Source organism: Cebidichthys violaceus, unplaced genomic scaffold (genome assembly GCF_023349555.1).
Source record: "Cebidichthys violaceus isolate CVI_PGR_0920_01 unplaced genomic scaffold, fCebVio1.0.p SCAF_13, whole genome shotgun sequence".
NCBI lineage: Eukaryota > Metazoa > Chordata > Actinopteri > Perciformes > Stichaeidae > Cebidichthys > Cebidichthys violaceus.
The window spans coordinates 404,234-416,682 of NW_027176296.1; the positions used below are offsets into that span (position 1 = coordinate 404,234).

Here is a 12,449-nt window from a genome sequence, read left to right on the forward strand (position 1 = left end):
TGCGGGAGCGCGCCTCAAAATCCTTGAGTCCGTAAGGGTGGAGATTGGGATTGGGCCATGTACTTGTTAGTGAGAGAGGCAGAGGGCGGAGTTTAAATCGAGCGGGAAAGCTGAGCTGGCGACATTACTAGGCCAGAAGTCTAATAAAGAGGGCAGAGTCCAGTGCAAGCAGTAGGACGTTGTTGTGCTGCTAAGAGCAAATATCATCAAGCGTCACCCTCATAGAAGAGAGAAGTCACTTTTTGTACCAACACCAGTCTTTTATGTGACAAGAGAAGCAAGGAAAACACAGGCTTTCTTTAGACACGCTTGATTCCTTGATTGCAGAATGGATTCAATCTTTTCTGTATTTGGATCCTATGTTAACTGGGATGTCAAAAGTCTGCTGCTCTTCACTGTAGTCTTCATCCTCACTGCAGATTATATTAAGAACCGTCGGCTGGGAAGCTTCCCTCCAGGGCCCCGGGCATTTCCTATCGTGGGCAACATATTCACTGTGGATCACAACAGGACCCATGAGAGTCTGACACAGGTAACACGTAAAAAAATAGACCTTTAAAAATGTTACAGGATTCCTAATGGGACTGCTTGTGTTATCTGTCATGTTAAGCATCATGCTCTTCCTTCTCTCACAGTTAGCTGGGAGATATGGAGATGTGTACAGCCTTCGAATGGGTCAGAAATGGATGGTGGTGTTAAACGGGTTCGAGGTTCTGAAAGAAGCTCTGGTTAATCAGGGAGACTGCCTGGCAGACCGCCCAGAGCTCCTGCTGGTGAAGGACATAAATCACGGACGAGGTGAGCAGACCTAACACACACACAGACACATACATACACAGATGCAAAGCCTTTGTATCTGACTGCTATTTTACTCTTGTCATACTCATAGAGGAAAGCATGGTTGAGTGAATACACTGTGTGATACATTGATTTCCCCCCAATCAGTGTTATAGTTGTGATTGTTCATAGGTTCAAAGTTTGTTGTACCCTTTTTACCTTGTTTTGTGACATAGTGGATACAAGTTATTGGGAATAAAAGTTATTGATAAACACATTTGTTAATACATAACGAATGAACAAAAGATAGAGGTGTTTTTGCTACTGAGAATCTCAGTTTTGTTGACCCTTCAGCATCATTCTTGCATGCTTCTCCTGTGCGGTTGTTACAGAAATCATTAGAAACCTATTCACTTTTCTGTTAGTGTGCTTCACATGTAACAAATGTATTTTTATATAGCAGTTTTTTAGCACTTACAAAAATGTACATTATTATTATTATTATTATTTAATATTTGTGTAAAAGTATATTCCTGAATTTTCCTGATTTCTATTTAGTTCATTTTAATTCCTTTTTATCTACTATCAGGTGTCATTTTCAGTAATGGAAATATATGGAAGCAGCAGAGGCGTTTTGCACTTTTAACCCTCAAATATTTTGGATTTGGCAAGAAGTCACTGGAACCCATCATCTTGGATGAATTTACATATTGTGCAAAAGACTTCAATAGCCATAAAGGTAAATAGTAAATGCACAGCAACACAATAAGAATTATACGCAATAACAAATACACAATTTAAATTGGATTTTTTTTTGTTTAATTGTGGAGGTAAGCCCTTCGATCCACACCTTGTCATCAACAACGCTGTCTCCAACATCATCTGCTCCCTGGTTTTTGGGCATCGCTTTGAATATGGTGATGAGAAGTTCATGAAACTGATGAAGTTGTTTGGCAAAGGTCTTGAAATCGAAGCCTCCATTTGGGCACAGGTACAGCATTTTACAGCTGTTGATGGAATCTTAATGCAATATATCATACGTTCCTCTCTGTGAATCAGTTAATCATTCATGCTAGTAGTTGTAATATGCGGTACATATATAGTAAGATGCACAAAAGCCGATTTGTAAATGGGATTTCAATATTTGTTCTTGATTGTTCGAGAAAAAAAAATGTGTTTTCAATATGCTATTGTTCCAATCTGCTCTGCTCTGCAGCTTTACAACTCCTTCCCTCTGCTGATGAGATGTTTACCAGGGCCTCATCAGACAGTCCACCACATCTGGAACAGTGTAAAGGACTTCATAAGGGTAGAGCTTAAGGAGCACAAACAGAACTGGGATCCCTCTGACAAAAGAGACTATATCGACTGCTACCTGAATGAGATTCAGATGGTGATTGGCACTATATGTTGCTTTGTTTTTCTTATGCTGTGTTTCTCATGAAGTTCCTGTGAACATCATTGTTTTGCATCTACATCAGAACTATCAGCTGTTAATGTGTTGTACTGACATAATGTTTAATAGTGGCATCACTCCAGGCTGCTACAGTATGTGTTGAAATGTGCAAAGACCTGCTAAGCCCTTTTGCCATGGCCTCTGCCTTAGATGTCTTATCTCCAACAGCATTCACTCCTTAATCTAACAAAGCCAAGCCTTGTTCAAGAAACAAAGTCCAGTACACATTAAGGCTTTTAGTTTACCATAATAAAATACTGTAACCCTGGATGTAAAAGTTCTGACAACAACATAAATAATTTAACAGTATGTTTGAACATATTTATTTGTATATATTTTCAGAGTAAGGGGCAGACTGACAATAGTTTTGACGAGGAAAACCTGATTGCGTGTGTCATGGATCTGTTTGTGGCTGGATCTGAGACCACATCCACCACCCTGCGCTGGGCTTTGCTCTACATGGTAAAGTACCCCGAGATCCAGGGTAAGAGCACAGACCAAACCAGTGAAGCTCTTTGTTATGACTCAATAGTGTGCAAATGGTTGATACTTAAACACATTTATTGGTAGGTGTAGAAATTAGATTCATAATTTGACTACTTTTATTTCCAAGGTGACATATATGGTCACATCACCAGTGCCCTACAAATTCATGTCTAATTCTGTGCAACAAACTTGTAAAACATATATCCACTCATGGCTGGTTCAAGGTTCAACAGGAACACAAATCATTCTATATTCACTGATGTGGTGGTGCTTCATCTTTCCATGAGTTTGCAGCCTGTTGATAAAATATTTACTGCTATTAAATACTGTAACTTTTTTCTTTTCCCCTCCTGTTTCACAGCAAAGGTCCAGGCCGAGATAAAGAGAGTGATTGGACAGTTCAGACAGCCGTCCATGGAAGATCGTGCCAACCTGCCCTACACGGACGCTGTCATACACGAGGCCCAGAGGATGGGCAACATAGTTCCTCTCAACCTGCCTCATGCTACCAACAGGGACATCCAGTTGGGAGGCTACACAATCCCAAAGGTCTGTTCTCATACATAGTTTTAATGTCTCAAACACGACCATGTCATCTTTATGAGTTGCCTTTACAATTCCAATCACCAGGGAGTTACAATAATCCCCAATCTGACCTCGGTGCTGTTTGACAAGAATGAGTGGGAGACGCCTGACACCTTTAACCCAGGACACTTTCTGAACGAGGGGGGCAAGTTTGTGAAGCCAGCTGCTTTCATCCCTTTCTCTGCTGGTGAGGAGCAACACAATCACTTGTTTTATTGAATTTATTGAATGTAAGTCACTAGTATTGGAATGTGAATATTTCAGTACTGCACTTAAGTACAACCTTTTGGTACTTGTACTTTACTTGATTATTTTCTTTTTTATACCACTTTATACTTATACTCCACTACATCTTAGAGGCAAATATCATTAAAAATTCTTTCAAAACATTAAGGCCTGATAAAAAATGATGCTTCGTTATGAAGCAAACTACTGCACGTAATAATATATAAAAGTAAGTGAAGCGATTAGTTGATCATGCAACAAAAGCACTGTAAAGGTGTCACTGTGGACATTTTTCTGCATAGAGTACTTTTACTTTTAATATTTAAAGTACATTTCCCTGATTATAATTACTTAAACTTGTTATAATTGTGGAAATTCTGTTTATATCGCGACATAATTTTTTGTGAACCACTAGACCTAAAATTAGGACCAAAGTTATGACAGTTACCAGAACGGTTAAAAGTTATACTTCCTATAAAGGCCCTATGAGAATGACTGCTACTGTTGACATAAATTAGTTTGATGAAGTGGCCAAAACTCTGTGTCACAGAACTTTTCAGTTTGTTTCAGTTTGTTTTCCTGTCTCAGGTAAGCGGTTGTGTCTCGGGGAGAACTTGGCCAGAATGGAGCTTTTCCTCTTCTTCACCTCTCTGATGCAGCACTTCAACTTCTCCATGCCTGCTGGGGTGAAGCCTGTGATGGACTTTCGCTTTGGCATCACTATGGCACCACTTCCATATGAAATCTGCGTAACCTCCCGCTGAATGTAGATGTGACATAATAAAGCAATATCTTTTTTTTCTGTCTTCACCACTCATGAATACAGTCACTGTGACCGGGTTTGTTGAATATAGCAAACTGATATTTGGCTTTAATTATAGATGGCATGTCATGGGGTCCACTGCAGGTATCTCTTTCGGTCTACGAAACTCTGATATAGAAAGTTACGTTGCACTTTGTTTTGTTTAATTGCATATTTTCTTTCCAGTTTGCTCCAAACCATGGCTGCATCACCTCTAATTTAGAAACCTAGTTTAATTAATAAAGTCTCTTTTGAATTTCAGAATACTAGCTGCAGTTTAATAGGCACACATTATTCAAATATTTCTATTGCTTCTTTCATTTGAATTTCATTTGAATTTGTAATGTGATACATCTTAAAAACATTTTGGATTTCCAACACCTGCCCAAGAGGATATGGAGGTCAATATCTACAGAACATACCATTTTATTTTACATTGAGACTCATGTAATTATGTAAGGCAGCTATCCCTATATGTTTGTAAAAGCTAAGGTGTTGGAGGAAGAGTTTTTAGCTTTGAGATGGCAACTTAATCAGCAGCATGCATCAAATATTTTGCATGTATGTGTGCTAATAAATAACTTTACATTAAATGTTTTGGTATTGAGACAATTATAGAATACAATTCTAAGGGTAGAGCTTAAGAATACCACTGTAACCTTGTAAATCATCTGGGTAAACAGACTATGAAATATATATATATATATACAGTTGTGGTCAAAAGTTTACATACACTTGTAAAGAACATAATGTCATGGCTCTCTTGAGTTTCCAGTTATTTCTACAACTCTGATTTTTCTCTGATAGAGTGATTGGAACAGACACTTCTTTGTCACAAAAAACATTCATGAAGTTTGGTTCTTTCATGACTTTATTATGGGTTAACAGAAAAAGTGACAAAATCTGCTGGGTCAAAAATATACATACAGCAACATGAATTAGCAATTTTGGTGACTTAGAAAGTTGTGTCAATGAAATGAGCTTCATAGCATGGCCTCTTAACTTCTTGTGAGTGATTATGAGTGACTACAGCTGGTGACTTCTCTGAGGCCATTTAAATAGGGCTCATTGGATACAAACACCCACAAACGCTACAATGGGAAAGTCAAAGGAGCTCAGCATGGATCTGAAAAAGCGAATCATTGACTTGAACAAGTCAGGAAAGTCACTTGGAGCCATTTCAAAGCAGCTGCAGGTCCCAAGAGCAACAGTGCAAACTATTGTTTGTAAGTATAAAGTGCATGGCACTGTTTTGTCACTGCCACGATCAGGAAGAAAACGCAAGCTATCACCTGCTGCTGAGAGAAAATTGGTCAGGAGGGTGAAGAGTCAACCAAGAACCACCAAAAAGCAGATCTGCCAAGAATTAGAAGCTGCTGGAACACAGGTGTCAGTGTCCACAGTCAAGCGTGTTTTGCATCTCCATGGACTGAGAGGCTGCCGTGCAAGAAGGAAGCCCTCGCTCCAAAAGCGGCACCTTAAGGCTCGACTGAAGTTTGCTGCTGATCACGTGGACAAAGATAAGACCTTCTGGAGGAAAGTTCTGTGGTCAGACGAAACAAAAATCGAGCTGTTTGGCCACAATGCCCAGCAATATGTTTGGAGAAGAAAAGGAGAGGCCTTTAACCCCAAGAACACCATGCCTACCGTCAAGCACGGTGGTGGTAGTATTATGCTGTGGGGCTGTTTTGCTGCCAATGGAACTGGTGCTTTACAGAGAGTAAATGGGATAATGAAGAAGGAGGATTACCTTCAAATTCTTCAAGATAACCTAAAATCATCAGCCCGAAGGTTGGGTCTTGGGCGCAGTTGGGTGTTCCAACAGGACAATGACCCCAAACACACATCAAAAGTGGTAATGGAATGGCTAAATCAGGCTAGAATTAGGGTTTTAGAATGGCCTTCCCAAAGTCCTGACTTAAATCCCATTGAGAACATGTGGACAATGCTGAAGAAACAAGTCCATGTCAGAAAGCCATCAAATTTAACTGAACTGCACCAATTCTGTCAAGAGGAGTGGTCAAAGATTCAACGAGAAGCTTGCCAGAAGCTTGTGGATGGCTACCAAAAGCGCCTAATTGAAGTGAAAATGGCCAAGGGACATGTAACCAAATATTAGCACTGCTGTATGTATATTTTTGACCCAGCAGATTTGATCACTTTTTCTGTTAACCCATAATAAAGTCATGAGAGAACCAAACTTCATGAATGTTTTTTGTGACAAAGAAGTATCTGTTCCAATCACTCTATCAGAGAAAAATCAGAGTTGTAGAAATAACGGGGAAACTCAAGAGAGCCATGACATTATGTTCTTTACAAGTGTATGTAAACTTTTGACCACAACTGTATGTGTATATATATATATATATATATATATATATATATATATATATATATATATATATATATATATATATATATATATATATATATATATATATATATATATATAATAACTGTTATAAGCTAACACAACTAGTAGCCTACTCGATAAAGGCCACCTGCGGTGTTCTTAAGAGAAACTTAGCTTAAATTGATGACTTCCTTGTTCCGTGTTTGTTTTGGAGATACAAGTGTTTCACTGGTGACTTGGTGACTTAAGTCCGTTCCAGGAAACAACCAATCACAGCCCAGTCGTACACCCTGCTGTACTGTTTACCACAATGTTTAGATAAGAGGTGTAGTCCACTCCCTGCCTCTGTGATATTCTTGGAAGCGAACACAAAACCGCAACCAGTGTATCCTGAGGCAGCCGGTTGCAATGGATCAACTCTCTGGTGTTTCCTCTGCGTGGCTGTGGCTGGACGGCCGCAGCCTGCTCCTCTTCACCCTGGTGCTGCTGTTGACCGCAGAGTATTTAAGGGTCCGTCGGCCCAGCAGCTTTCCTCCAGGACCCTGGGCTTTTCCTCTCATGGGCAACATGTTCTCCTTCGACCAGAGCAATGTCCATGGAGACATGACTAAGGTGGGACTGAGATAATGTATCCATTTGTCGTCAGATTGAGGGAAATTAATTACCTTATAAAATAAATAAGTAATATAGTATATAAACTAAAATAATTAAGCTCTTAAAACTAGAGTTTGACACTCAACATACTTTATGATATTCTATATTAAACTACACAAATAGTAGCCTATCTAAACTTGTTAAAATTAGCTCCACCTTGACTAAAACAGTAAAACTATTTAGATAATGTACCAGTAATAATTTTATTTTATATAACGCTCACAGGGAGGCATTTCTGCTTCATGAAAACTTTTTTTTTTGACACCTTATGTATATGTTGCTAATAAAACTTTTACATGAGTGACATTGCGGGACAAAGCAGGACTTTTACTTGTAAAGGACTATCTTAATATCGCAGTATTGCTGTTTTTAAGAATTTGAATAGGATAGAAGATGTGGGCATTATCTCAAGAAACAGTCACACTAAAATAATTGGGTTGGATACAACTTAATAAACATGAAACTGAAAAAAAATGGGAGAGCTGTGAAGGACACAAGAACAGTCCACACAAAGATCGTTTTGTTTCTGCAGCCTTCCCGGCTTTGAGATCTAAAGTTGTCAAATCCAATTTGCCTGATTTTCAAATCAATTCTTAAACAACACTGGATATTATGCAATGTGGTTGTTGAGAAAAGAAGTATACATATCTAATATATTTTGCAACTTTCTTCTGCTTTTTGGAGCATTTACTCACAACTCAAGGTAAAGGTGGCATGTTTGCTTTTTATCTCACTCACTTGTGTTGTCTTTGTGGCAGTTAGCCGAGAAGTATGGGAACGTGTACAGCCTGAAAATGGGCCGCTCATGGACGGTGGTGTTGAATGGCCTCAGCGCACTTCAAGAGGGTCTCAATAAAGGAGAAATGTCTGATCGACCGGACTTTCCACTCCATTCTGATGTGTTGCCCGAGATGGGTAAAGACTTATTTATGACCACATTGACTTAAGATTTTCTACTCCACCACTGATGGCTGCAGCGATTTGTGGATGGCTTTTGCTCATTGAGTATGAAGAACAGTGTTATACAATATTTTTGCTCAAGCTGCTGAAATTTGTAAAATAGGACATTTCATCCGTTTTGAGGATTCAGATGCATTTTAGTTCTTTGAGATAGTCTTTGTTACGTTCACTGATGTGATCTAAATCCATAAATGTCAAAGACACAGAAACGTGTAATTTTTCATTGGTGAGGTTGAATCAGAATTGACTGACTTTATGAATTTGATGTTCTAGTGTTGCTAATGAACCAGAGTTTAACCTGTCACTATTTTCAAGTATAAGTGCATGTTCATGACGATGAAGTTTAGTTAATCAAGTTATCAAGTATTTCTCTAGAGTTTGATCAAATTTAAGATAAGTTTTCCACTTTACATACAGACTGTTTTGTACTCACTGTGAACTCCTTTATATCCCAGTCTGTTGTTATTAATCTAAATTACATTTTTCTCATCAGGTATTGTTTTTTCTAATGGACATAAGTGGAAACAGCAGAGGCGATTTGCCCTCTTCACTCTCAAATACTTTGGCGTTGGCAAGAAATCCCTCGAATCCTCCATACTGGATGAATTTATTTATTTATCCAAAGAAATCGCTACTCATAAAGGTAAAGAATCTGATGCACAAATATCTAAAACAGGCTGTAACTGCTGTAATCTGAAGTCAAATACATAAGGCTTCTTACTCATCTGACAACTCATTTTTCATTTTGATATGTTTGCCATGTGACCAACTGTCCAGGGAAATCCTTCACTCTACATTTAATAATGAACAACGCTGTCTCCAACGTCATCTGCTCCCTGGTTTTTGGTCATCGCTTTGAGTATGGTAATGAGAAGTTTCTGAAAATGTTGATGTTGTTGGACAAAGGGACCCAAATTGAAGCCTCCATTTGGGCACAGGTACTGCATTTCAAAGTTATTGATGAAAGCTTCCTGCTTTGTACTGTACCTGATCAATGTATCTGAATACTATCTTATCCTGATCAGTATTCATTGATCTTTTAATGTCACAGATGAAATTGTTGCGAGGTATTACGCGTTGACTTAAATGTGGTCTTAGTCTTATTTACAGTCTTCTTATTTATATTAACAGCTGTACAACGCATTTCCTGTGCTGATGAGGCGTTTGCCGGGGCCACACCACACACTTCAAAATATTTATGGTGAAACAATGGACTTGATGAAAACAGAAATCAATAAGCACAAGGAAGACTGGAACCCCTCTGAGCCCAGAGACTTCATTGACTGTTACCTGAATGAGATTCAGAAGGTGGGTGGACAAACGATAAGAAATATCCACTGGCCACTGTTTTGATTAGCCATTCATCTTTCAAAGTCCTTTTTCAAGCAAAACTACCAGCCATTCCTCAGTCCCAGCTTCTCAATTTAAACATTTGTTACTTTTCTTTGTCTTACATGATAGTAAAATGAACATCAGACAAAGTATAAAAGACTGTAAATTGGCTTTAATATCACTCAAATGGAAGAAACATTACTTTTATGACTCAGATCCATGTTCCCTGACTAACCATTGTGGTGGAAAAAACTATTTAATAGTAACGAAATTAAGAAACATTAAGAAAACAACCTTGTTAACCTTGTTTATAACTGGGGGTCCTAAAACCTTGAAGTTTTATCTCACAAGACAAAAAGGGCCAAAACACTGAGTGGTCTGACAATAGTCACAGTGGAAATTTGCCATCACACCTTTTGAATGTGAAAATTTTAATGGCCCCTTCAACTTGCTCCCTTTACAACCCCTGGCCCAATTTGGTGTTGCGGATGGTGTGATCTTGTAATAAATACATTTTTGATAATCAATTTCCACCCATGCCGATAGGTTCCACTATTCAAATATTCAAACAACAAGGCCAGTTGTTTGGTAATCATGTGTTGCATGTAAAGTTGACTTTAAAATGTATATCAATAGCAATAGGCCCTTTTCACAGCAGCCATCTTGACATGTATTTGGGTAAACACATAATTGATCAAATAGATTATGGTCCCGTTGTATTTAGTGTCACAGCTGTTCCAGTGAGCCAGCATGCAAAATACCTCAATGGAACAGGGCCATACTGCCTTTGATCAATTACACCTGCGTTAACTCTTCTATGACTTGTAGAAATGGCTGCTGTGAAAAGGGCCAATATATATATTTTTGAAATGTTCAGCATCAGGACAAGAAGGACGATGAAGCAGATGCTGGTTTTAATGAGGACAATCTGGTAATGTGTGCCTTTGATCTGTTTGGGGCTGGCACTGAGACCACATCTACCACCCTGCGCTGGGCTTTGCTCTACATGGCAAAGTACCCTGAGATCCAGGGTAAGAGCACACAGATGTGGACAAGAAGTCATTGGGAGTTTGCTTGGCAGAAATAAGTGCAAACCTGAATTGCACTCATTAAGTCCCAGACTAATTTATTGTTCCCTCATCTGCTGTCCTGTTGCACAGCAAAGGTTCAGGCCGAGATAGACGGAGTGATTGGACAGACTAGACAGCCGTCCATGGAAGATCGTGCCAACCTGCCCTACACGGACGCTGTCATACACGAGGTCCAGAGGATGGGCAACGTAGTTCCTCTCAGTCTGCCTCATATTACCAACAACGACATCCAGCTGGGAGGCTACACAATCCCAAAGGTCTGTTCTCATGTACAATTTGTATGTCTCAAACACGACCATGTTGCATCTTTATGAGTTGCCTTTACAATTCCAATCACCAGGGAGTTACAATAATCCCCAATCTGACCTCGGTGCTGTTTGACAAGAATGAGTGGGAGACGCCCGACACCTTTAACCCAGGACACTTTCTGAACGAGGAGGGCAAGTTTGTGAAGCCAGCTGCTTTCATCCCTTTCTCTTCCGGTAAGTACCAATTCATAAAAAAAAATTCTGTTAAGATTATTTTTGGGGGTTTTGAATTGCTTTTATTAGATACAGCTGAAGATAGGGGGGCGACATGCAGCAAAGGGGTCGCTGCGGTAAAGACTCTGTTGTCCCCGATTTTCTGATGAATTGTTGTTGTGTAATTTTGATGCAGGCAAGCGACTGTGTCTCGGGGAGAACCTGGCCAGGATGGAGCTCTTCCTCTTCTTCACCTCCTTTATGCAGTGCTTCAGCTTCTCCATGCCTCCGGGTGTGGAGCCTGTGATGAAGGGCCGTTTTGGCATCACCCTTTCACCCAACCCCTATGAAATCTGTGCCACTTCACGCAAAGAGTGATACACCTCCTCAAGCGTTTGCACATTTTCCAAATATATTTCAGATTGTTCATTTTGAAATATGTTTGGCCACTTGGGGGCAGAAAAAGTCGACAACAACGCAGTGTCCCCTTAAAATGTTATGGTTAATGTTTTGAGCAAACTGTTGCCTATTTACAGTCTAATGTACATGGAGCAATTTTAGCATTTATTTAGAGTAGTGTCTCTGCCAATCGTACATCCAATATAGTCTTTCTTTAGGTCTGCTTTGGTCTGCAAGAACTCCTAATAGACCATCTGGATCTTTAGCGTGACAAATGTTCTGCTTTTTTCTTCACAATCTAGTTGTTAAGTTAACTATGTCTGTCTGCACTCTGATTGAACAGGGAGCTTAAGTGGAGCTTTAAGGTAACAAGAAATGTCACTTGAAGGGTTGGGCTAAAAGATCTGTATTGAGATATGGTCTATCCATTTTCTAAAACATCTGTGAAATCCTGAAGGAGGACATCTTTGTCAACATCTGGAGCTCCTGAATCAAAGTATGCCACATCAAAGCCTTTTACCTGCTTACACATTCAAGTTTAACAGGAATGCAGTTCAAACAAGGTCCTCAACCTGTGTGCAGGGTAAGAGGGCAGATGTCAGCACTACACAGCGATAAGAATATATACACTGCAGTTCAGTGACGTAAGTAGTAAAAGTAGACGCAGAACTGCTTCGTCCTGTCATTCACACAGTCATTCTAGTTTAAAATCAGAGATATTAACCTCAAAAACGTGTGTTTGTGTGACACTTTATCTGTATTAATAATATTCCCTAAAGTGAACTCTTGAGTACTGTAGGATCTTATGCTGACAGCCATTATTATCAGACAATCAAGAGTTAACAGACTGTAATAAAAATGTAGTTTA

At 39.3% G+C, this 12,449-nt stretch overlaps 2 protein-coding genes across 2 annotated transcripts; both read left to right on the forward strand.

Annotated features, from left to right (window-relative positions):
- The first annotated feature begins 151 nt into the window (after positions 1-151).
- Positions 152-4,342, forward strand: LOC137870191 (cytochrome P450 2J6-like). The gene is made up of 9 exons (XM_068707207.1): positions 152-532; positions 636-798; positions 1,367-1,516; positions 1,608-1,768; positions 1,994-2,170; positions 2,576-2,717; positions 3,081-3,268; positions 3,350-3,491; positions 4,118-4,342. The coding sequence occupies exons 1-9, from the start codon at positions 329-331 to the stop codon at positions 4,291-4,293; spliced, it is 1,503 nt and encodes a 500-aa protein (XP_068563308.1). The 5' UTR covers positions 152-328; the 3' UTR covers positions 4,294-4,342.
- Positions 4,343-7,053: 2,711 nt separating this feature from the next.
- LOC137870190 (cytochrome P450 2J4-like) lies at positions 7,054-11,804 on the forward strand. Its single transcript, XM_068707205.1, has 9 exons — positions 7,054-7,296; positions 8,097-8,253; positions 8,792-8,941; positions 9,076-9,236; positions 9,430-9,606; positions 10,508-10,661; positions 10,791-10,978; positions 11,062-11,203; positions 11,379-11,804. Exons 1-9 carry the CDS (start codon positions 7,093-7,095, stop codon positions 11,558-11,560), a joined length of 1,515 nt encoding a protein of 504 aa, XP_068563306.1. The 5' UTR covers positions 7,054-7,092; the 3' UTR covers positions 11,561-11,804.
- The last annotated feature ends 645 nt before the right edge of the window (positions 11,805-12,449 follow it).